Consider the following 24,059-nt stretch of genomic DNA (forward strand, 5'->3'; position numbering starts at 1 on the left):
TGTGTGCTGGAGCTCCCTGCCCTGTCACCTTTTTTCTCTTGGTGTCAGAATTGACACATGCTGATAGCAGAGGAAGGAGGCAGCAGATAGAAATGGCGCCGAGTGCTCTGGATTGAGACAAGTACACACTATAGAGGGATGTGCTTTGTTCATATTTCATGTCTGAGGTTTACAACCACTTTAAGAGAAGGTGCAAGGAGACAGAACCTTTTGGGAGTCTCTCATTAGCAGGCATGACCCATTCCATACCACAGGCTGCCTGCACTCTGATCTTCCAGATCCAACAAACTAGTTACAGGAGCAGGGGGAGGAGGACTCTGAGAACGTCTAAGTACAATAGTCCTGGGTGGAAGGAGGAGCTGTCTGGTGCGAATTTAGAAGAGAATGGCTGCAATCTGCAGAGGGAAATGGATGGAAATCTGTAGAACCTAAACGGTGCGTTCAGCGGTAATAAAACAAGAATTTAACTTTGAGAGACAGGAAGATGATATGCAATAAAAACTGTCTGTGGCTCACCTTGGCCCAATCTCCACGAGAAGGTCTGAAGGTCCTGGGTGCAGAAAAGACACGTCTGAAGTGCTCTGAGGGTTGAAGGGGCAGCTGAAGAGCCAACGTAATGTCTCCGCCTCCTCGCTAGAAGGCGGGGCTTCACCTGCACAGAGACACAAACACATTTATGATGGATAGGTCAGCTGACATCGGTAATAGGAAATCATGGGTTGTGGATGAAGATTGGTCTGCCCAGAGAGAAGCCATTCACGTGTTATAGTGGAGGTGACCATACACTGTAATCAGCAAATACACCAACCAATCACAATCCAGGATTCATTTCCCGGTGAATAGAATATGAGCTGTGATTGGTCCTCTCCGGATCCTTTTATTTCTCATGATCAGTAAATTGTTACAGTTCAGATGACAATTCTCATCATATACAGTACTGTAGGCAATACAATGGACTGCGGCAAAAATGCGCCAAAGTATCTCCTGTCCCATTTTTTATCCAAATTTGCCGCTTATTATATAGCTTTCTGCTTTTTGTCACACTTCAACTTTAGCACATTTGGGGTCAGTACAGGGACAAGGTCATCTAGAGCCCCAAGTGGAACACGCCAAATCCCCCCCCCCGAATATTATTTGTCAGCCAGATTCCTCTCCTCCCGAAAAAAATTAATAACTAATCTGCATGCTTACCCCCTAAGCATAAATTCCCCCTCCTTCCAGTACAAATTCGACCCCCTGCTGAGTCCCCTCCAAGCACAAATCTATTCCCTTCACTCCAAATATCCCCCGCTCCCAGTACACATTCCCCTCCCCCCAATCCCCTATACTAGCAGAACACCACCCCAAAATTTCCCCTTCTAACACATAAACCCCCCAATCATCCTTACTAGCACAAATCCAGCCCCCCCCCCCACAAAAAAAGAGAAAGTTCCCCCCAAGCACAAATCTATTCCCCTCACTCCAAATATTCCCCCTCCCTGTACAAATCCCCCCCCCCCCCCCAATCCCCTATCCTAGCACACCACCATCCCAAAACCTCCCATTCCTACCTAGCACAAACACCCCCCAATCATCCCTACTGCCACAATTCCCCCCCCCCCCCCCCCAAGAAAAAAGGATGTCCCCTCCTAGCACAAATCCCCTTCCTCCAGGTCTACTGTTAGAAACCAAGGAGCCACATACAGCCAACCTGATTGCCCCCCCCCAATCACCACATTCTTTAATGCTTCAGTTACAAATAAACACAGTGTGTGATCGGTACCAATCACTCATTGTGTTCATTCAGGAAAGAAAGGGCCTGGTAAATATGATACATTCACAGGACCCTTTCCCCACTCTCCATCCTGAATGCTCCTATTGTGGGCTTGCAGCTTCCGGCGGGAAGGAGAGGAGGGAACCCAGCAGCATTGCGTGGGGGGGCACATATATATATATATATATATATATATATATATATATATATATATATACACATACACACACACACATATACACACATATATGTGATTTTGCGCACCCCTGCAGCCCTGTAGCAGTACTTCTGCTATAGGTTGGCAGGAAAGCGGTTAACCATTTCCTGACCGCCCTATAGCAGAAATACTGCTACAGGGCGGCAGGGCTGCGCAAAATCCCGTGTATGTACACACATGATTTGCATTTCTGGGTAGGGGGCGCGCACCTCTCTACCTGCGTCGCCTGTGGTGGCTAGAGCTGTCGATCACCGGGTCCCCCCCATTGTCAGAATGCCCGCTGCAGTCCGGCTATAAGTCGCTGATCACCGCCATTACTAGTATTAAAAAAAAAATCCCATTATCTATACCGCCATTTGTAGACACTAGAACTTTCACGTAAACCAATTAATTTCCACGTATTGGGATTTATTTTTAGCAAAGACACGGAGCAGAATACATTTTGGTCTAAATTTATGGCGAAATGTGATTTTTAAAATATTTTTACTGGACATGTTTTATAGTAAAAAGTTAAAAATATTGTTTTTTTTCTCAGAATTGTTTGTCTTTTTTTTTTATAGTGCAAAAAATAAAAAACGCACAGGCGATCAAATACCACCAAAAGAAAGCTCTATTCGTGGGGTTTTCACGTAAATGACGTAAATTTCATTTGAGTGCAACATTGCATGACCGCGCAATTATCAGTTAAAGTAAGGCAGAGCCGTAACACAAAAAAATGGCCTGGTCAGGAAGGGGGGAGGGGGGATCCTCTGCTGGAGGGCGGGGTGGTGCAGGCTGTAGGCAGATATGTTTGCAGTCCTTCTTGGGATACAACCCCGGCGCCCTCCATAGATACAGTGGAAAGGTGAGTGTTGTCACCTTGGGACAGGAAATGTGTTACTACAAGATCATCAGGTGACAATAAAGGAAACAAAGCCTAAAAAAAAAAAAAAACCACTACATCCTCCACCAGACATTTTAGTTTTTTGGTTCAATCCAATCAAATCTCACATATCAGTGGCCTGTCCGTGGGCCCCTCCAGAACTATGATTGGCTCAGACACAGAGCCTCACTCTGGGGGTCACTCACCCGTCCAGTTGACATTGTAGCAGAGCTCTCTCTGAACGCTCCGGATATTCTCCGCTCCGGGCAGACGCAGGGAGTGGGCGGAGCCTTGGAGGGCGCAGTAGAAGTGAAGGACCGCCATCTTGCCTGAGGAGGGGGAGGGGCACCTAAGCAGGGAGAAGAGAACACACAGTCAGAAAGCAAAACATTCTGAGACAAAAAAAACAAACTGATTTTACGGTTATTGTTCACAGGAGAAAAATAATAATATATATAATTACATAATAAGAATGAAAAAAAAAAAGACACATCCTTAAAGCTGAACTCCGGGCAGATCTAAAGGCACACGCAGGTCTGTAATCAAGACATTGCCTTTTAAATGAATGTAAAGTACCTGAATGTGACCTGGTGTCAGCCTCTTGTAGCCCCTGTACAGCAGAACTCAGACTGGGAGAGGAGGAAGCAGCACAAGGAGCCAATCAGGAGTGTTGTGGTGCAAGAAGCGTGCTGACAGGAGGAGAAAGCAGAGTGACAGAGATAATCTAATGTAGCTTCTGCTTCCCCTTTGATTGTCCAGTCACAGGCTGGGGGAGGGAGGAGACTTGTAAAAGTCACTGAACTGTAGCAGAGAAAAATAATCATATCCCCTGCCTTGCCAGACTGTGTGGCAGAGCTGTTTACATTTCAGGGCTGGATGAACAGAAATACAAATCATTTGGCAGGCAGAACAGCTCCCATATCAGTATTGTATTTAGCCAATTGCCTGGAGTCCAGTCTTGAAATAAATCCAGAAATGATACAAATCAGAACACAAGTTTCATCACCAGGCGCACTCCAAGAATTGTGATTTGGTATTTAGAAAGTCCTGGAAAGATAATCCACCAACCAGAGTGGAACGCAGGAAACTCCAATGACCAACTGGTCTTGACTGAAAGAGGAAATCTGATTGGCTGCTGGAGGAAGGTGCACTCCGCGTATCATGGCTCCTCACACGGGCTTTAGGAAAATAGGCTTTAAAGAAAATAATGTCGTCCCCCCCTCCTCCTCCTTTCCCAACTCCCCCCCTACCGTTCTCCTCTTTCCTCTCTCCCCACTCCATTTCCTCTTGTTCCAGTAACCTGGTTTTCTGTACTTTTTCTGATGACCAAATCCTACGTCTTCCCTTTCTGTATTACCCAATGGGACCATTTCCTATACCCCCCGAGCATTACATTACTACTGTGTTCATCACACTCATCGGGGTACCAGTCTGTGTACCCCAGAATAGAAGAACATTTTATTCTTGTCATGTTTTGTATATTCATGAGAAAATATGTCCCAGCAGTGCCTCTTTACTACTGTCAATGTTTGTCAATAAACCTTTGTCCTTGTCCTTCTCTCCCAGGCCCTCCTCCTCCTCTTCCTCTCCCAGACCCTTCTTCTCCTCCTCCTCTCCCGGACCCTTCTCCTCCTCCTCCTCTCCCGGACCCTTCTTCTCCTCCTCCTCTCCCGGACCCTTCTTCTCCTCCTCCTCTCCCGGACCCTTCTTCTCCTCCTCCTCTCCCGGACCCTTCTTCTCCTCCTCCTCTCCCAGACGCTTCTTCTCCTCCTCCTCTCCCAGACCCTTCTTCTCCTCCTCCTCCTCTCCCAGACCCTTCTTCTCCTCCTCCTCTCCCGGGCCCTCCTCCTCCTCCTCTCCCGGGCCCTCTTCCTCCTCCTCTCCCGGACCCTTCTCCTCCTCCTCTCCCGGACCCTTCTCCTCCTCCTCTTCCGCACCCTTCTCCTCCTCCTCTCCAAGACCCTTCTCCTCCTCCTCTCCAAGACCCTTCTCCTCCTCCTCTCCAAGACCCTTCTCCTCCTCCTCTCCAAGACCCTTCTCCTCCTCCTCTCCAAGACCCTTCTCCTCCTCCTCTCCAAGACCCTTCTCCTCCTCCTCTCCCAGACCCTTCTCCTCCTCCTCTCCCAGACCCTTCTCCTCCTCCTCTTCCTCTCCCAGACCCTTCTCCTCCTCCTCCTCTCCCAGACCCTCCTCCTCCTCCTCTCCCAGACCCTCCTCCTCCTCCTCTCCCAGACCCTCCTCCTCCTCCTCTCCCAGACCCTCCTCCTCCTCTCCCAGACCCTTCTCCTCCTCTCCCAGACCCTTCTCCTCCTCCCCCAGACCCTTCTCCTCCTCTCCCAGACCCTTCTCCTCCTCTCCCAGACCCTTCTCCTCCTCCTTCTCTCCCAGACCCTTCTCCTCCTCCTTCTCTCCCAGACCCTTCTCCTCCTCCTTCTCTCCCAGACCCTTCTCCTCCTCCTCTCCCAGACCCTTCTCCTCCTCCTCTCCCAGACCCTTCTCCTCCTCCTCTCCCAGACCCTTCTCCTCCTCTTCTCCCAGACCTTTCTCCTCCTCCTCTCCCGGACCCTTCTACTCCTCTTCCTCTCCCGGACCCTTCTACTCCTCCTCCTCTCCCGGACCCTTCTCCTCCACCTTCTCTCCCGGACCCTTCTCCTCCTCCTTCTCTCCGGGACCCTTCTCCTCCTCCTCCTCTCCCGGACCCTTCTCCTCCTCCTCCTCTCCCGGACCCTTCTCCTCCTCCTCCTCTCCCGGACCCTTCTACTCCTCCTCCTCTCCCGGACCCTTCTACTCCTTCTTCTCTCCCGGACCCTTCTCCTCCTCTCCCGGACCCTTCTCCTCCTCCTCTCCCAGACCCTTCTCCTCCTCCTCTCCCAGACCCTTCTCCTCCTCCTCTCCCAGACCCTTCTCCTCCTCCTCTCCCAGACCCTTCTCCTCCTCCTCTCACAGACCCTTCTCCTCCTCCTCTCACAGACCCTTCTCCTCCTCCTCTCACAGACCCTTCTCCTCCTCCTCTCACAGACCCTTCTCCTCCTCCTCTCACAGACCCTTCTCCTCCTCCTCCTCCTCTACCGGACCCTCCTCTCCCGGACCCGCCTCCTCCTCCTCTCCCGGACCCTCCTCCTCTCCCGGACCCTTCTCCTCCTTCTCTCCCAGACCCTTCTCCTCCTCCCCCAGACCCTTCTCCTCCTCCTCCTCTCCCGGACCCTTCTCCTCCTCTCCCAGACCCTTCTCCTCCTCTCCCAGACCCTTATCCTCCTCTCCCAGACCCTTCTCCTCCTCCTCCTCCTCTCCCGGACCCGCCTCCTCCTCCTCTCCCGGACCCTTCTCCTCCTCCTCTCCCAGACCCTTCTTCTCCTCCTCCTCTCCCGGACCCTTCTTCTCCTCCTCCTCTCCCGGACCCTTCTCCTCCTCCTCCTCCTCCTCTCCCGGACCCTTCTCCTCCTCCTCTCCCGGACCCTTCTCCTCCTCCTCCTCCTCTCCCAGACCCTTCTTCTCCTCCTCCTCTCCCAGACCTTTCTTTTCCTCCTCCTCTCCCGGACCCTCCTCCTCCTCTCCCAGACCCTCCTCCTCCTCCTCTCCCGGACCCTTCTCCTCCTCCTCTCCCGGACCCTTCTCCTCCTCCTCTTCCGGACCCTTCTCCTCCTCCTCTTCCGGACCCTTCTTCTCCTCCTCCTCTCCCGGACCCTTCTTCTCCTCCTCTTCTCCCAGACCCTTCTTCTCCTCCTCCTCTCCCAGACCCTCCTTCTCCTCCTCCTCTCCCAGACCCTCCTTCTCCTCCTCCTCTCCCAGACCCTCCTTCTCCTCCTCCTCTCCCAGACCCTCCTCCTCTCCCGGACCCTTCTCCTCCTCCTCCTCTTCCGGACCCTTCTCCTCCTCCTCTCCCGGACCCTTCTCCTCCTCCTCTCCCGGACCCTTCTCCTCCTCCTCTCCCGGACCCTTCTCCTCCTCCTCTCCCAGACCTTTCTTTTCCTCCTCCTCTCCCGGACCCTCCTCCTCCTCTCCCAGACCCTCCTCCTCCTCCTCTCCCGGACCCTTCTCCTCCTCCTCTCCCGGACCCTTCTCCTCCTCCTCTTCCGGACCCTTCTCCTCCTCCTCTTCCGGACCCTTCTTCTCCTCCTCCTCTCCCGGACCCTTCTTCTCCTCCTCTTCTCCCAGACCCTTCTTCTCCTCCTCCTCTCCCAGACCCTCCTTCTCCTCCTCCTCTCCCAGACCCTCCTTCTCCTCCTCCTCTCCCAGACCCTCCTCCTCTCCCGGACCCTTCTCCTCCTCCTCCTCTTCCGGACCCTTCTCCTCCTCCTCTCCCGGACCCTTCTCCTCCTCCTCTCCCGGACCCTTCTCCTCCTCCTCTCCCGGACCCTTCTCCTCCTCCTCTCCAAGACCCTTCTCCTCCTCCTCTCCAAGACCCTTCTCCTCCTCCTCTCCAAGACCCTTCTCCTCCTCCTCTCCCGGACCCTCCTCCTCTCCCGGACCCTCCTCCTCTCCCGGACCCTCCTCCTCTCCCGGACCCTCCTCCTCTCCCGGACCCTCCTCCTCTCCCGGACCCTCCTCCTCTCCCGGACCCTCCTCCTCCTCCTCCTCTCCCGGACCCTTCTCCTCCTCCTCCTCTCCCGGACCCTTCTCCTCCTCTCCCGGACCCTTCTCCTCCTCTCCCGGACCCTTCTCCTCCTCTCTTGGACCCTTCTCCTCCTCCTCCTCCTCTCCCAGACCCTCCTCCTCCTCCTCTCCCGGACCCTTCTCCTCCTCCTCCTCTCCCGGACCCTTCTCCTCCTCCTCCTCTCCCGGACCCTTCTCCTCCTCCTCCTCTCCCGGACCCTTCTCCTCCTCCTCCTCCTCTCCCGGACCCTTCTCCTCCTCCTCTCCCGGACCCTCCTCCTCCTCCTCTCCCGGACCCTCCTCCTCCTCCTCTCCCGGACCCTCCTCCTCCTCCTCTCCCGGACCCTTCTCCTCCTCCTCTCCCAGACCCTTCTCCTCCTCCTCTTCCTCTCCCAGACCCTTCTCCTCCACCTCTCCCGGACCCTTCTTCTCCTCCTCCTCTCCCGGACCCTTCTTCTCCTCCTCCTCTCCCAGACCCTTCTCCTCCTCCTCCTCCTCTCCCGGACCCTTCTTCTCCTCCTCCTCTCCCGGACCCTTCTTCTCCTCCTCCTCCTCTCCCAGACCCTTCTTCTCCTCCTCCTCCTCCTCTCCCAGACCCTTCTTCTCCTCCTCCTCCTCCTCTCCCAGACCCTTCTTCTCCTCCTCCTCTCCCAGACCCTTCTTCTCCTCCTCCTCTCCCAGACCCTCCTCCTCCTCCTCTCCCAGACCCTTCTCCTCCTCCTCCTCCTCCTCTCCCGGACCCTTCTTCTCCTCCTCCTCTCCCGGACCCTTCTTCTCCTCCTCCTCTCCTGGACCCTTCTTCTCCTCCTCCTCCTCTCCCGGACCCTTCTTCTCCTCCTCCTCCTCTCCCGGACCCTTCTCCTCCTCCTCCTCTCCCGGACCCTTCTTCTCCTCCTCCTCCTCTCCCAGACCCTTCTTCTTCTCCTCCTCCTCTCCCGGACCCTTCTTCTCCTCCTCCTCTCCCAGACCCTTCTCCTCCTCCTCTCCCAGACCCTTCTCCTCCTCCTCTTCCTCTCCCAGACCCTTCTCCTCCTCCTCTCCAGGACCCTTCTTCTCCTCCTCCTCTCCCGGACCCTTCTTCTCCTCCTCCTCTCCCGGACCCTTCTTCTCCTCCTCCTCCTCTCCCGGACCCTTCTTCTCTTCCTCCTCTCCCGGACCCTTCTTCTCCTCCTCCTCTCCCAGACCCTTCTCCTCCTCCTCCTCCTCTCCCGGACCCTTCTCCTCCTCCTCTCCCAGACCCTTCTTCTCCTCCTCCTCTCCCAGACCCTCCTCCTCCTCCTCTCCCGGACCCTCCTCCTCCTCCTCTCCCAGACCCTCCTCCTCCTCCTCTCCCGGACCCTTCTTCTCCTCCTCCTCTCCCGGACCCTTCTTCTCCTCCTCCTCTCCCGGACCCTTCTTCTCCTCCTCCTCTCCCGGACCCTTCTTCTCCTCCTCCTCTCCCGGACCCTTCTTCTCCTCCTCCTCTCCCGGACCCTTCTTCTCCTCCTCCTCTCCCGGACCCTTCTTCTCCTCCTCCTCTCCCAGACCCTTCTTCTCCTCCTCCTCTCCCAGACCCTCCTCCTCCTCCTCTCCCAGACCCTTCTCCTCCTCCTCCTCCTCTCCCGGACCCTTCTTCTCCTCCTCCTCTCCTGGACCCTTCTTCTCCTCCTCCTCCTCTCCCGGACCCTTCTTCTCCTCCTCCTCTCCCAGACCCTTCTTCTCCTCCTCCTCTCCCAGACCCTTCTTCTCTTCCTCCTCTCCCAGACCCTTCTTCTCCTCCTCCTCTCCCAGACCCTTCTTCTCCTCCTCCTCTCCCAGACCCTTCTTCTCCTCCTCCTCTCCCAGACCCTTCTTCTCCTCCTCCTCTCCCAGACCCTTCTCCTCCTCCTCTCCCAGACCCTTCTCCTCCTCCTCTCCCAGACCCTTCTCCTCCTCCTCCTCCTCTTCCAGACCCTTCTCCTCCTCTCCCAGACCCTTCTCCTCCTCCTCCTCTCCCAGACTCTCCTCCTCCTCCTCCCCCAGACCCTTCTCCTCCTCCCCCAGACCCTTCTTCTCCTCCTTCTCTCCCAGACCCTTCTCCTCCTCCTTCTCTCCCAGACCCTTCTCCTCCTCCTCCTCCTCTCATAGACCCTTCTCCTCCTCCTCTCCCAGACCCTTCTCCTCCTTCTCCTCCTCCTCTCATAGACCCTTCTCCTCCTCCTCTCCCAGACCCTTCTCCTCCTCTTCCTCCTCTCCCGGACCCTTCTCCTCCTCCTCCTCTCCCGGACCCTTCTCCTCCTCCTCCTCTCCCGGACCCTCCTCCTCCTCTCCCGGACCCCCCTCCTCCTCCTCTCCCGGACCCTCCTCCTCCTCCTCTCCCGGACCCTCCTCCTCCTCCTCTCCCGGACCCTCCTCCTCCTCCTCTCCCGGACCCTCCTCCTCCTCCTCTCCCGGACCCTTCTCCTCCTCCTCCTCCTCTCCCGGACCCTTCTCCTCCTCCTCCTCCTCCTCTCCCGGACCCTTCTCCTCCTCCTCCTCCTCTCCCGGACCCTTCTCCTCCTCCTCCTCCTCTCCCGGACCCTTCTCCTCCTCCTCCCCCGGACCCTTCTCCTCCTCCTCCCCCGGACCCTTCTCCTCCTCCTCCTCCTCCTCTCCCGGACCCTTCTCCTCCTCCTCCTCCTCTCCCGGACCCTTCTCCTCCTCCTCCTCTCCCGGACCCTTCTCCTCCTCCTCCTCTCCCGGACCCTTCTCCTCCTCCTCTCCCGGACCCTTCTCCTCCTCTCCCAGACCCTTCTCCTCCTCTCCCAGACCCTTCTCCTCCTCCTTCTCCTCCTCTCCCAGACCCTTCTCCTCCTCCTCCTCTCCCAGACCCTTCTCCTCCTCCTCCTCTCCCAGACCCTTCTCCTCCTCCTCCTCTCCCAGACCCTTCTCCTCCTCTCCCAGACCCTTCTCCTCCTCCTCCTCTCCCAGACCCTTCTCCTCCTCCTCCTCTCTCAGACCCTTCTCCTCCTCCTCCTCTCTCAGACCCTTCTCCTCCTCCTCCTCTCCCAGACCCTTCTCCTCCTCCTCCTCTCCCAGACCCCTCTCCTCCTCCTCCTCTCCCAGACCCTTCTCCTCCTCCTCCTCTCCCAGACCCTTCTCCTCCTCCTCCTCTCCCAGACCCTTCTCCTCCTCCTCCTCTCCCAGACCCTTCTCCTCCTCCTCTCCCAGACCCTTCTCCTCCTCCTCTTCTCCCAGACCCTTCTCCTCCTCCTCTTCTCTCGGACCCTTCTGCTCTTAAACCCATCAACTCCTTTTCCTAGATCCTTCTCCTCTCAAAGCCTTCTCTTCCTCCGCCTTGTAGACCCTTCTGCCCTCAAACCCATCTCCTCTTTACCCTTCTCCTCCTAGTCCTTCTCCTCCTTCTCTCAAACCCTTCTCCTCCTAGACCCTTCTCCTCTCAAACCCTTCTCCTCCTAGACCCTTCTCCTCTCAAACCCTTCTCCTCTTCCTCAAAGACCCACCTCCACCCAAACCCATCTTCTCCTTCTTCTAGACCCTTCTCTTTCTCTCAATTTCTTCTTCTAGATCCTTCTCTCCTCAAACCCTGCTCCTCTTCCTCATAGACCCATCTCCCCTCAAACCTATCTCTTCCTTCTTCTAGACCCTTCTCTTCCTTTTTTCAAGCCTTTCTCCTCCTAGACCCTTCTCCTCTTCCTCAAAGACCCATCTCCCCTCAAACCCATCTCCTCCTTCTTCTAGATCCTTCTCTTCCTCTCAAATCTTTCTCCTCCTAGACTCTTCTCCCCTCAAACCCTGCTCCTCTTTTTTCTAGACCCTTATCCTCCTCCTTCTCTCATACCCTTCTCCTTCTCCTACTGTAGGCCCTCCTCCTCTCATAGCCTGTTGCCACTTTTCCTAGAACCTCCTCCACCTTTTTCACTCAAACCCTTTTCTTCCTCCTCCTCCCCCTAGGCCTTTCTCCCCTCAAACCCTTGTACACCTAGACCCCCCCCCCCAAACCCTTCTCCCCTCAAACCCTTCTCCTCCTAGACTCTTCCCCCCTAAAACCCTTCTCCTCCTAGACTCTTCCCCCCTCAAACCCTTCTCCACCTAGACTCTTCCCCCCTCAAACCCTTCTCCACCTAGACTCTTCCCCCCTCAAACCCTTCTCCACCTGATTGACCCATCTCCCCTCAAACCCTTCTCCACCTGATTGACCCATCTCCCCTTAAACCCTTCTCCTCCTTCTCCTAGACCCCTCTAGTCTTCCTCCTCCTACTAGACCCTTCTCCTCCTCCTTCTACCAAATCCTCCTCCAGACCCTTTTCCCCTCACCTCCTTCTCCAAAATCCTTCTTCCCCACTCCTCTTAGACCTTTCACCTCAACCCTTCTCCTCTCAGACTCTTTCCTCCTATACCTACTCTGACCCTGACCATATAATTTCCAGCATACTGACAATGTTTGCAATGAGGTCTTTTCTTCCCGGGTGTCCTCTGTGATTACGATCTCCTGTGCTTCTGGATTCCAGCTCATGATGTCATCATCATAGAGATCATTGATCTTGTAGGAATGTTATCAGTGTGTGCAATGGAATGGTGTGTACACAGACTGACAGCTCCACACCGATTGCTGACCAATCCCTGGACTTTGCCTACATCTTACCACACACTCCACTATTACACATCTTCAGTTTGTTGTGAAACTGCTGCAGATAATCGGGTACATCAGACGGTTCTGAGATAATGTCACCATAAACTAGAATGATAAGGTGAGCGTTCCCAATGAGCTCATAAAGGTGATCAGCACCCTGCAGGCTGTCCCGGCACGGGAATGTCTCAGGGGGGCGATAGTGGCTATGAAGAGCTGCGATTGTGAACAGTGGTGTCTCCCCCTCACAGTATTGGGGGGTATTTGGGGCTGAAATACAAGACTGGCTGGACAGAGCTCTGACTCTTCTGCGAATCATTGCTGGTAGCCACTTCGGCTGTTAGTGTCACCTGACCGGCTTATGGATGAGTTTTAGAAATAAAAAAACTGACCCAGGAAGAGGGTCCTTGGGGGTATCGAATCCTGAACTCCAGTTCTACCAGGCCAGATTGCTAACCACATCATTGTATCTCACCTCTGCTAGCCACTAGTTTGGCTGTAAAGTGGACCTGTCATTTAGATTTATGCATTGCGGAACACACGCATCACATGCGTTGGCACATCACAGCGCCACATCACGCCAATGCACTAAGGCAGCGCGATTGTATTGCAGAGATCTGCGTGGTAGAACGTTGTGTTACAAAGTGTGTGACGGGTCTGATTTGTGGGACGTTTCGGTGTGTTGAAAGCCTATTGGTGTCAATGGGCTGCCTTAATGCAACACTTGTCAAAGCATTGCACAAATGTCAATGGGCCCCACAGAAATCACACTTTGTACGAATCAAGGGGGTCACATGACTGCATTACCAAATCCCCAAATCATTATTTCATCTGTAACAGCAGACCGGAGCTCCTCAGTACCGGGCAGGAAGAAGATGGGGAGGCGGATAGAAATTGTTCACAGAGGTGGTCTTTACTTCAGAAGGAGCCCCCCAACAAAATGCAAAGACTTCATATGTCTGCACCCCAAAACAATGAGAAATCGGGGATTGTGGATTTTAAAAAATGCAAAACGTCTTATAATATATTACAGGATCAGACCACTCACAACCCAACACAGCCCCCAAAACCCGGCAGAGCCCTAGAACCAATCACAGCTTCCCCACATCTGATCACAGCCCCCCCACAACTGATCACAGCCCCCAAAACCCGGCAGAGCACTAGAACTGATCACAACCCCCACATCTGATCACAGCCCCCCCACAACTGATCACAGCCCCCAAAACCCGGCAGAGCCCTAGAACTGATCACAGCTTCCCCACATATGATCACAGCTCCCCACAACTGATCACAGCCCCCAAAACCCGGCAGAGCCCTAGAACTGATCACAGCCCCCCACATCTGATCACAGCCCCCCCACAACTGATCACAGCCCCCAAAACCCGGCAGAGCCCTAGAACTGATCACAGCCCCCCACATCTGATCACAGCCTCCAAAACCCGGCAGAGCCCTAGAACTGATCACAGCCCCTCCACAACTGATCACAGCTTCCCCACATCTAATCACAGCCCCCCCACAACTGATCACAGCTTCCCCACAACTGATCACAGCCCCCCCACAACTGATCACAGCCCCCCCACAACTGATCACAGCCCCCCCACAACTGATCACAGCCCCCCCACAACTGATCACAGCCTCTAGAACAGAGCACAGCCCCCCCAGAACTCGGCACAGCCCCCCCCAGAACTCGGCACAGCCCCCCCCAGAACTCGGCACAGCCCCCCCCCCAGAACTCAGCACAGCCCCCCAGTCCTACATCTCAACACCATAACGTTATCAGAAGCTGTTTTATTCTCCAGGAATTGTTTATTTTGTTTGTTTCTACATTGTATGATAAACACCAATCATTCCCCTCCCCCCTCTACAGATAATGGTCACTGGTCTCCTGGGTGCTCAGTGAAGAATTGCATGGTGTATGGTACACTCTGAACCATTGTAAAATCTATGTTCATACAGCTCAGGTCTTCCTCACATGAGATCCCTGCAGTATACAGAGAACAACATATAAAAGCAGCAACAGATCAGAGGTACAAAGTCACAGACAGGATGAAGCACAGCAATCCAGATTTATACAACAAAGATCAGCAGCAGAGCACAGGTACAACGTTGCAGATGAGAATGAGATACAACTATCCAGGGCTACAAAACAGAGATCAGCAACAGAGAAGAGACACATGGGGGATGGGGGGGGATTTACTACAACTGGAGAATTCAAAATCTGGTGCAGCTCTGAATGGGAGCCAATCAGCTTCCAGATTTTATCGCTAAAGCTTAATGGAACAAGCTGAAGCTAGAAGCTGATTGGCTCCCATGCACAGATACACCGGATTCTGCACTCTCCAGTTGTAGTAAATCTTCCCCACAAAGTTACAGATAAGTACAAAGCACAACATATAATCCAGAGATCAGCAGCAGAGCAGAGATACAACGCTGCAGATGAGAATAAAGTGCAACAATCCAGGTTTATACAATAGAGGCCCAGAGAGCAGAGGGACAGAGACCAGAGACACAGAGGACCAGAGACACAGAGGACCAGAGACACAGAGGGACAGAGACACAGAGGGACAGAGACCAGAGGCCCAGAGGCCCAGAGACCAGAGGCACAGAGACCAGAGGCACAGAGACCAGAGGCACAGAGACCAGAGGCACAGAGGCACAGAGGACCAGAGACCCAGAGACACAGAGGACCAGAGACACAGAGGACCAGAGACCAGAGGCACAGAGGCACAGAGGACCAGAGACCAGAGGCACAGAGACCAGAGGCACAGAGGCACAGAGGACCAGAGGCACAGAGGACCAGAGGCACAGAGGACCAGAGGCACAGAGGACCAGAGGCACAGAGACCAGAGGGACAGAGACCAGAAGCACAGAGACCAGAGGCACAGAGACCAGAGGGACAGAGACCAGAAGGACAGAGACACAGGGACCAGAAGGACAGAGACCAGAAGCACAGAGACCAGAGGCACAGAGACCAGAGGGACAGAGACCAGAGGGACAGAGACCAGAGGGACAGAGACCAGAGGGACAGAGACACAGAGACCAGAGGCACAGAGACCAGAGGCACAGAGACCAGAGGCACAGACACAGAGACCAGAAGCACAGAGACCAGAGGGACAGACACAGAGACCAGAAGCACAGAGACCAGAGGGACAGAGACCAGAGGGACAGAGACCAGAGGGACAGAGACCAGAGGGACAGAGACCAGAGGCACAGAGACCAGAGGCACAGAGACCAGAGGCACAGAGACCAGAGGGACAGAGACCAGAGGGACAGAGACCAGAAGGACAGAGACCAGAAGCACAGAGACCAGAGGCACAGAGACCAGAAGCACAGAGACCAGAGGGACAGAGACCAGAGGGACAGAGACCAGAGGCACAGAGACCAGAGGCACAGAGACCAGAGGCACAGAGACCAGAGGCACAGAGACCAGAGGGACAGAGACCAGAGGGACAGAGACCAGAAGGACAGAGACCAGAAGCACAGAGACCAGAGGCACAGAGACCAGAAGCACAGAGACCAGAGGGACAGAGACCAGAGGCACAGAGACCAGAGGCACAGAGACCAGAAGGACAGAGACACAGGGACCAGAAGGACAGAGACCAGAAGCACAGAGACCAGAGGCACAGAGACCAGAGGGACAGAGACACAGAGACCAGAAGGACAGAAACCAGAAGCACAGAGACCAGAGGCACAGACACAGAGACCAGAGGGACAGAGACAGAGACCAGAAGCACAGAGACCAGAGACCGAGACCAGAAGCACAGAGACAGAGACACAGAGAAGTATTCAGAATTAGAAATCATTGATCAGGACTGACAGAGCAGAGATACAAAGGTGCAGACAGGAACTGAGACAGAACTAAGCACTGGCAGATGTCATTCTGCAGAGTTTGTATCACAGTCACTCTGCACTTTCCTGCCTGGCACTGATCACTGTACACCCAGCCTGGCACTGATCACTGTGCACCCAGCCTGGCACTGATCACTGTGCACCCAGCCTGGCACTGATCACTGTGCACCCAGCCTGGCACTGATCACTGTGCACCCAGCCTGGCACTGATCACTGTGCACCCTACCTGGCACTGATCACTGTGCACCCAGCCTGGCACTGATCACTGTGCACCCTACCTGGCACTGATCACTGTACAGCCAGCACTGTGCACCCTACCTGGCACCAATCACTGTGCACCCTGCCTGGCACCGATCACTGTACACCCAGCCTGGCACTGATCACTGTGCACCCAGCCTGGCACTGATCACTGTGCACCCTACCTGGCACTGATCACTGTGCACCCTGCCTGGCACTGATCACTGTGCACCCAGCCTGGCACTGATCACTGTGCACCCAGCCTGGCACTGATCACTGTACACCCTACCTGGCACTGAACACTGTGCACCCTGCCTGGCACTGATCACTGTGCACCCTACCTGGCACTGATCACTGTGCACCCAGCCTGGCACTGATCACTGTACACCCTGCCTGGCACTGATCACTGTGCACCCAGCCTGGCACTGATCACTGTACACCCTACCTGGCACTGAACACTGTGCACCCTGCCTGGCACTGATCACTGTACACCCTACCTGGCACTGATCACTGTACACCCTACCTGGCACTGATCACTGTGCACCCTGCCTGGCACTGATCACTGTACACCCTACCTGGCACTGAACACTGTGCACCCTGCCTGGCACTGAACACTGTGCACCCTGCCTGGCACTGATCACTGTGCACCCAGCCTGGCACTGATCACTGTGCACCCAGCCTGGCACTGAACACTGTGCACCCTGCCTGGCACTGATCACTGTGCACCCTGCCTGGCACTGATCACTGTGCACCCAGCCTGGCACTGATCACTGTGCACCCAGCCTGGCACTGATCACTGTGCACCCTACCTGGCACTGATCACTGTGCACCCTACCTGGCACTGATCACTGTGCACCCAGCCTGGCACTGATCACTGTGCACCCAGCCTGGCACTGATCACTGTGCACCCTACCTGGCACTGATCACTGTGCACCCTACCTGGCACTGATCACTGTGCACCCTACCTGGCACTGATCACTGTGCACCCAGCCTGGCACTGATCACTGTGCACCCAGCCTGGCACTGATCACTGTGCACCCAGCCTGGCACTGATCACTGTGCACCCTACCTGGCACTGATCACTGTACAGCCAGCACTGTACACCCTACCTGGCACCAATCACTGTGCACCCAGCCTGGCACTGATCACTGTGCACAGGACACGCTGTAACAATGAGATCAGTATACAGAGTGCAGGATATATTTGTAGCTCATTGTATCCGATGGACACTTCCTATACAATCCACTCATCACTCACCCACACCATGTGCTTCCAGAGCAGAGACTGCTGGAGGAGGGGACACCCAGACATGGGGGAGGGGAGGAGTATGGGAGATCAGAGAGGGGAGGGGTAAGGGAGATCAGGGAGGAAATAGGGGAGGGGTAATGTAGATCAGGGCTGGGAGGCAGCACAGGAGGCAATGCAGAGGTGGCTGGGCTCACATGCTGGTCAGAGGGGATCACGGTTGGCGAGCTTGAACATGTACTGCAATGTATGTGAACCAAGATGACATTTTTGATCCCAGAGCTCGCAGGGTCTGTGTGATATATCGGTGTGTGTAGGGATCATCTGCAGGGAAAGTACAAACCTGGAGAGGAGTGATGGGATGTGATTGGGGGTGATATGTGATTGGAGGGTGATGGGATGTGATTGGGGGGTGATGGGATGTGATTGGAGGGTGATATGTGATTGGGGGCGATGGGATGTGATTGGGGTGATGGAATGTGATTGGAGGGTGATGGGATGTGATTGGGGGTGATGGGATGTGATTGGAGGGTGATGGGATGTGATTGGGGGTGATGTGATTGGAGGGTGATGGGATGTGATTGGGGGGCGATGGGATGTGATTGGGGGGCGATGGGATGTGATTGGAGGATGACAGGAAGAACGCGGATTGGATCGCCATGCATACAGTCATGTCAGGGTGATAATCGTGTTTCCGGTCTGATGAGAGTCACCCGTTGTGTATTAGGTACTCCGGACCCTCGTGACGTCCTCATGATTGTCCCCGAGTGACCCCGGATCAGACCGCTCTCCGCCATGGAATGATCAATAGATTGCACTGTGCTTCCTGTGATATTCGGGGTCTCCCGGAGTCAGTGGGGCTGATTCACTAAAGGACGGGAATGTTCACTCTCATTATTCTACTGCGGGGTCTCCAATCTTTCAGCACGGGGGCCCGGCGTGTATCTTACAGATATTCCTCCACTAAAGTTTTAGGAATGAATGAATACATTGTAGCTGAATGTTTTTTCAGCAGAATAGGACTGAGAACATCAGAGAAAGAAGTTCAGGAAAACAAAGAAGAGAAAGAAACTCAGCCATTAACCCCTTCCCATCCGGCTCCGAGCGGCAGGAACTCGGCCATTAACCCCTCCCCCCCCCCAGCTCCGAGCGGCAGGAACTCGGCCATTTATTAATAAAATATCCCCAGCAAAGCGATGGCAGATTATGAAATCGTTACTTTAGAATGAAGCCCTCCGGCTGTCACCATGACGGGGCTTCCATCTTCATTCAGTTTGAATGGCTGAGCCGCGATGATGTCACTCCCACGCATGCGCACAGAAGTCACGGCCGCAGAGCTGTAAAGTGACATCATGAGTATTCCGTGCCTCCAGGACACATGCGGCGGTGACATCACCATCTGCAGTGACAGTGAATATCCTCTAGTAGGCGCACATTGGGGAGGAGATCACTGCCTACAGCTGAGCTTTATTATAGGCCGACCTGTGGGTACGACTAACAGTGTGGGCTGTACTACCCCAGGGACTGTACATCCAGGGGGCGGGAAGGATCAGGATCCTCTGATACTGTGATTGGCTGTCACTGCAGTCACATGACAGGGAGGCTGTCCCACCAGCTAGTGATCATTGTTGGGGACTGAGATCTGACTGTGACAGCTCAGTCTCTGTGCTGGGAGCATGCAGGGAGCACGCTCCAGAGAAGCATTGGCCATCCTGTGACACACATGTGCCTTTATATCAAGGTCCCCATAAGAGTCTCCTTTACCTCAGAGTCCCTCCGTTCATTAGGGTTCCCATCAGAGTTCTTCTTTACATAAGGATCCCCATCAGAGTACCCTTCAAATCAGAGTCCCCATCAGAGTCCCTCTTTATATCGGGGTCCCCATCATAGTGCCCTTTATCCCAGAACCCCTAATTGAATCCCCCTTATATCAAGGTTTTCATCAGAGTCCCCACTTACATAAGGCTCCCCATCAAAGCCCCCCTTTATATCAGGATCCACATGTAAATCCCCCTTACATCAGAGTCCCCCTTATATCAGGGTCCACATCTCAGAGCTCTTGTCAGAGTCCTTCCTTTCATTAGGGTCCCCACCAGAGTCCCTCTTATATCAGGGTCCCCATCAGATTCCCCTTTACCTCAGAGCCCATATAAGAACTCCCCTTTCATTAAGGTTCCCATCTGAGTCCCCCTTACATCAGAGTCCCTATCAGAATCTTCCCTTAAATCAGGGCCCCCCATCAGAGTTTCCTTTACCTCAGAGCCCCTATTAGAGTACTCCCCATCAGAGTCCCTATCCAAGTCTCCCCGTATATCAGGGTCCCTATCAGATTCCGCTTTACCTCAGAGCCCCTATCAGAGTCCTCCCTTTCATTAGGGTTCCCATCACAGTCCCTCCTTACATAAGGTTCCCCATCAGAGTCCCCTTTACCTCAGAGCCATTTTTAAGTCCCTAATATCAGAGTCCAAATCAGAGTTCCCCCTTATTTCAGGATCAACATCAGATCCCCCTTTACATCAGATTCCCTTATCAGAGCCCCCCTTTTATTAGGGTTTTCATTACAGTCTCCCCTTACATATGGCTTCTCATCAAAGCACCCCCTTATATCAGAGTCCCCATAAGAGTCCCCTTTACCCAAGAGCTCTTTTAGGAGTCCCCCTTTATTTCAGGGTGTCCATCAGAGTCCATTTTACCATAGAGCCCTTATCAGATTCCCCCCTTTCATTAGTGTTCCTATCAGAGTCTGCCCTTATATAAGGCTCCCTATCAAAGTCCCCTCTTATATCAAGGTCCTCATCAGAGTCAGCTTTACCTCAGAGCCCCTTTTAGAGTCCTTCCATTCATCAGAGTCCCACCTTACTTGAAGATCTCCATCAGAGTCCCTCCCTTTATCTGAGTCCCTCCTAACATCAGGAAATTATGCTGGGCACATAAAATGCTTAAAATATTCTGCAACGTCCAATAGATTGTGTAATATCCATAAAATGTCCCCTTTAAAACCACCGAGCAAGTAAGTGAGTGATCCAATCTACACAAGTACAAAGGTGCCCCCCCCCCCCCTCCATGGTGAACTCACCAAATATCTGTCACCTCTTACACAATGAGGTCACAGGGCACTCTGTTTAGTAAATATGAGTGTTTAACCCTTGCAGTGCTCTGAGTGGACTGAAGGGGTTAAATTATAGCTTTGGATGGAGTGGAGAGGGATTAGACCCCCTGTCAGTTTTTATTGCTGTCTGTGCCCCCCATTAGGGAGATTCCCCCCTCTCTATTTGTCCTGTTTACTATTATCAGTGAAAGTGAATGAAAATCCCACATTTTGGGTTGTCACCAGTACAGGAATAGAGGGGGAATTCTCCAATGGGGACTCTGGTTCTGGTGGTGATCACCAAAGGTGACAAGAGGTTATACAACGTCCTTATGATATGCCAAATGAAGGGGAAAAAGTTTTGCCTTTAGCTCCTTAGATTGTGAGTTATGTTTATCATATGTACTTATTCTTTTATTTCTGTTATGTTATTTATGTATATTTGGGTGTTTACTTCATTTACAATATCTTTGCTATGACTGTTAGAGTTTAATCTTATCATATATATATGTACAGTGGGGATGGAAAGTTTGGGCACCCCAGCTAAAAATTTGTATTAATGTGCATAAAGAAGCCAAGGAAAGATGGAAAAATCTCCAAAAGGCATCAAATTACAGATTAGACATTCTTATAATATGTCAACAAAAGTTAGATTTTATTTCCATCATTTACACTTTCAAAATAACAGAAAACAAAAAAATGGCGTCTGCAAAAGTTTGGGCCCCCTGCAGAGTTAATATCTTGTACTGCCCCCTTTGGCAAGTATCACGGCTTGTAAACGCTTTTTGTAGCCAGCCAAGAGTCTTTCAATTCTTGTTTGAGGTATCTTTGCCCATTCTTCCTTACAAAAGTCTTCCAGTTCTTTGAGATTTCTGGGCTGTCTGTCACGCACGGCTCTTTTAAGGTCTATCCATAGATTTTCAATGATGTTGAGGTCAGGAGATTGTGAAGGCCATGGCAAAACCTTCAGTTTACGCCTCTTGATGTAATACCCCGTGGATTTCGAGGTGTGTTTAGGATCATTATCCATTTGTAGAAGCCATCCTCTCTTTAACTTCCGCTTTTTCACAGATGGCATCAAGTTACCATCCAAAATTTGCTGAAATTTTATTGAATCCATTTTTCCTTCTACTCGTGAGATGTTCCCTGTGCCACTGGCTGCAACACAACCCCAAAGCATGATTGATCCAACCCCATGCTTAACAGTTGGACAGAGGTTCTTTTCATTGAATTCTGTGCCCCTTCTCCAAACGTACCTTTGCTCATTCCGGCCAAAAAGTTCAATTTTAACCTCATCGGTCCACAGAGCTTGTTTCCAAAATACATCAGGCTTGTCTATATGTTCATGTCAGGGATCCCCTCGATCCCCGCCGCGTTGGTCCCGGCGCAGGCGCAGTATGCCGCCCGGCGCAGGGACTCGAGCACTGGTTCCGGGCCGGCCGCGGCGTTCGAGTTCGCGCATGCGCAGTAGAAGCCGCGGCCGCCCGCTGGGCACCAATGGCAGCGCAGGGCGGGATATTTAAACGACCCTGAGCTGTCATTCAGTGCCTTCTGGTCTTTCCTGCATTCTGAATCCTGTGAACCTGTACCCTGTAAGTTATTGACCCGGATTGAACCTGACCTTGCTGTTTTCGCCTGTTCTGACCCTTGCTTTGCCTGACCTCTCTCCTGAATGCCCCCTATTGGATTTGACCTGCTGTTGCTGACCTGGCGTGTGACCCGACCATTCTATGCCCGCTGCCTTGTACCTTGCCGCCCTCTCTGTTACCGACCCGGCCCGTCTGACCCTGCTCATCCATCCATCCATCCCGTGCAGTGGGGTCTTCTGACCTCCTCACATCAGACTCTTCCCCGTGGGAGCCCCTTGCGCATACTACTACCACTGACGGACGCACCCGGTAGTCACGACCTGGTCTCAGGGAGCTCCAAGTCCATCCCCACCATCAGGGGCCCTGGTGAACAAGCACCCTGGGACTTAGACTCCGTGCGCTGGGGACGCCTATTCAGTGGAGTGCTAGTAGTACCGCCGGGCGGTCCCTTACAGTACCAGAAGGCCATGACTGAGTCTAGAGGAGGTCCCTCGCCGCTGGAGGAGATCTGCAGGCACCTATCCAATTTGACACAGGCCGTATCGGCCCTGCAGGATAGATGTCAGCAGATTGAAACTCAATTCCAGGCCTGCACTATATCCGTTCCTGCCCCACAGGCCGCGGTCCCCACACCTCCAGCAGCCCCTGTGCTGGTGTCTGGGGCACTCGCACCACTCCCGGCGGCCGACCCCCGAGTACCCTTACCAGAACGTTTCCACGGGGACCGCACACGGTTCAGAGCATTCCGCGAGTCCTGCCTCCTCTATTTTGAGCTACAACCCCGAACCTTCGTGACTGAATCCGTGAAGGTGGGGTTCGTCATATCCCTCCTGCAGGGTGAACCCCAAGACTGGGCCCATCGATTACGGGGAAAAAATGACCCTCACCTTGGTTCGGTTGACAGTTTTTTTGATGCTATGGCCATCCTTTATGATGACCCACAGCGGGCAGCTTCTGCTGAAGCTACTCTGTACACACTCCGGCAAGGCCGCCGAGCGGCGGAGGAGTACGCATCTGAATTTAGGCGGTGGATGGGGGATACTCGCTGGAACGAGTTCGCACTCCTGCATCAGTTCCGTGTTGGCCTATCAGACGGCCTGAAAGACGAGCTCGCCCGGGTGGAGGTACCTGAGACTTTAGAGGACCTAATAGCACTGACCATTAAAATTGACCGTAGACTGCGGGAACGCAGGTTTGAGAGGTCCGGCCAGGGTCATGGAAATCCCTGGGGATCATTTCAGGGTCCCAGTCAAACACCTAGGCCAGTCATCCAAAACCGGCCACCTGGAGACAACCCCGAACCCATGCAGCTCGGCCTGGCACGGCCTAAACTATCCCCAGAGGAACATCTGCGCAGACGATCCCAGAACCTGTGCCTCTATTGTGGAGAAGCTGGTCATATGGCGCGTTCCTGCCCGCAGAAACTGAGTAAGTGCACCTCTTCTTCCTTATCCCTTGGCAATGTTGGTCCATCCCAATACTTAGTGGTGCCCCTTTCCTTTCAGCTTCCAGAAAGGACCGTGGAAGTATCGGCCATAATTGACTCTGGGGCATGCAGCTGCTTCGTGGATATTAATTTTGCTCACCAGCAGGGTATTCCCCTTCAATTGAAACAAAAGGGGTTCAATATTTATTTGGCCGACGGTTCCCGAATAAAATCGGGGGTAGTGAACCAGGAAACCCCCTCCATCACCACTGTCATTGCCGGCCAGCACCAGGAACTCCTCCGCCTGGATGCTATAGCTTCACCCCTCTTCCCAGTCATTCTGGGGCTCCCATGGTTACGGGCCCATAACCCCCAGATTGACTGGGAAACCGGAGTAATCACGTTCCCTTCCCCATACTGTCGGATATACTGCCGCACTTCGGGCCCGGGGACCCCCCAAATCCTCCTGTGCTCTGAGGTGGAAGCTGAATTAAAACAAGTAATCCCTGCGGCCTACCATGGGTTTCTAGATGTGTTCAGCAAACGGGGAGCTGATACTCTACCCCCCCACCGCCCTTATGACTGCCCCATTGACCTGTTACCCGGCTCAGA

General features: G+C 53.7%; 1 protein-coding gene across 2 annotated transcripts in view; it reads right to left on the bottom strand.

Annotated features, from left to right (window-relative positions):
* The window catches only part of PFAS (phosphoribosylformylglycinamidine synthase), a 38,465-nt gene extending 20,870 nt beyond the window's left edge, over positions 1-17,595 (bottom strand). The window contains exons 1-3 of one of the 2 annotated variants that reach the window (XM_089689929.1): positions 17,357-17,595; positions 3,039-3,181; positions 517-652 (exon numbers count right to left, since the gene is read on the bottom strand). In XM_089689929.1, the coding sequence (XP_089546055.1) occupies positions 517-652; positions 3,039-3,156 (254 nt within the window). In that variant the 5' untranslated portion in view covers positions 3,157-3,181; positions 17,357-17,595. The remainder of the gene's footprint in view (positions 1-516; positions 653-3,038; positions 3,182-17,356) is intronic. The other variant, XM_089689928.1, reaches the window with a different exon arrangement.
* Positions 17,596-24,059: the final 6,464 nt, after the last annotated feature.

This window comes from Staurois parvus, unplaced genomic scaffold (assembly GCF_062004578.1).
Source record: "Staurois parvus isolate SC_StPar_1 unplaced genomic scaffold, SC_StPar_1.0 ptg000503l, whole genome shotgun sequence".
NCBI classification, from domain to species: Eukaryota; Metazoa; Chordata; class Amphibia; order Anura; family Ranidae; genus Staurois; species Staurois parvus.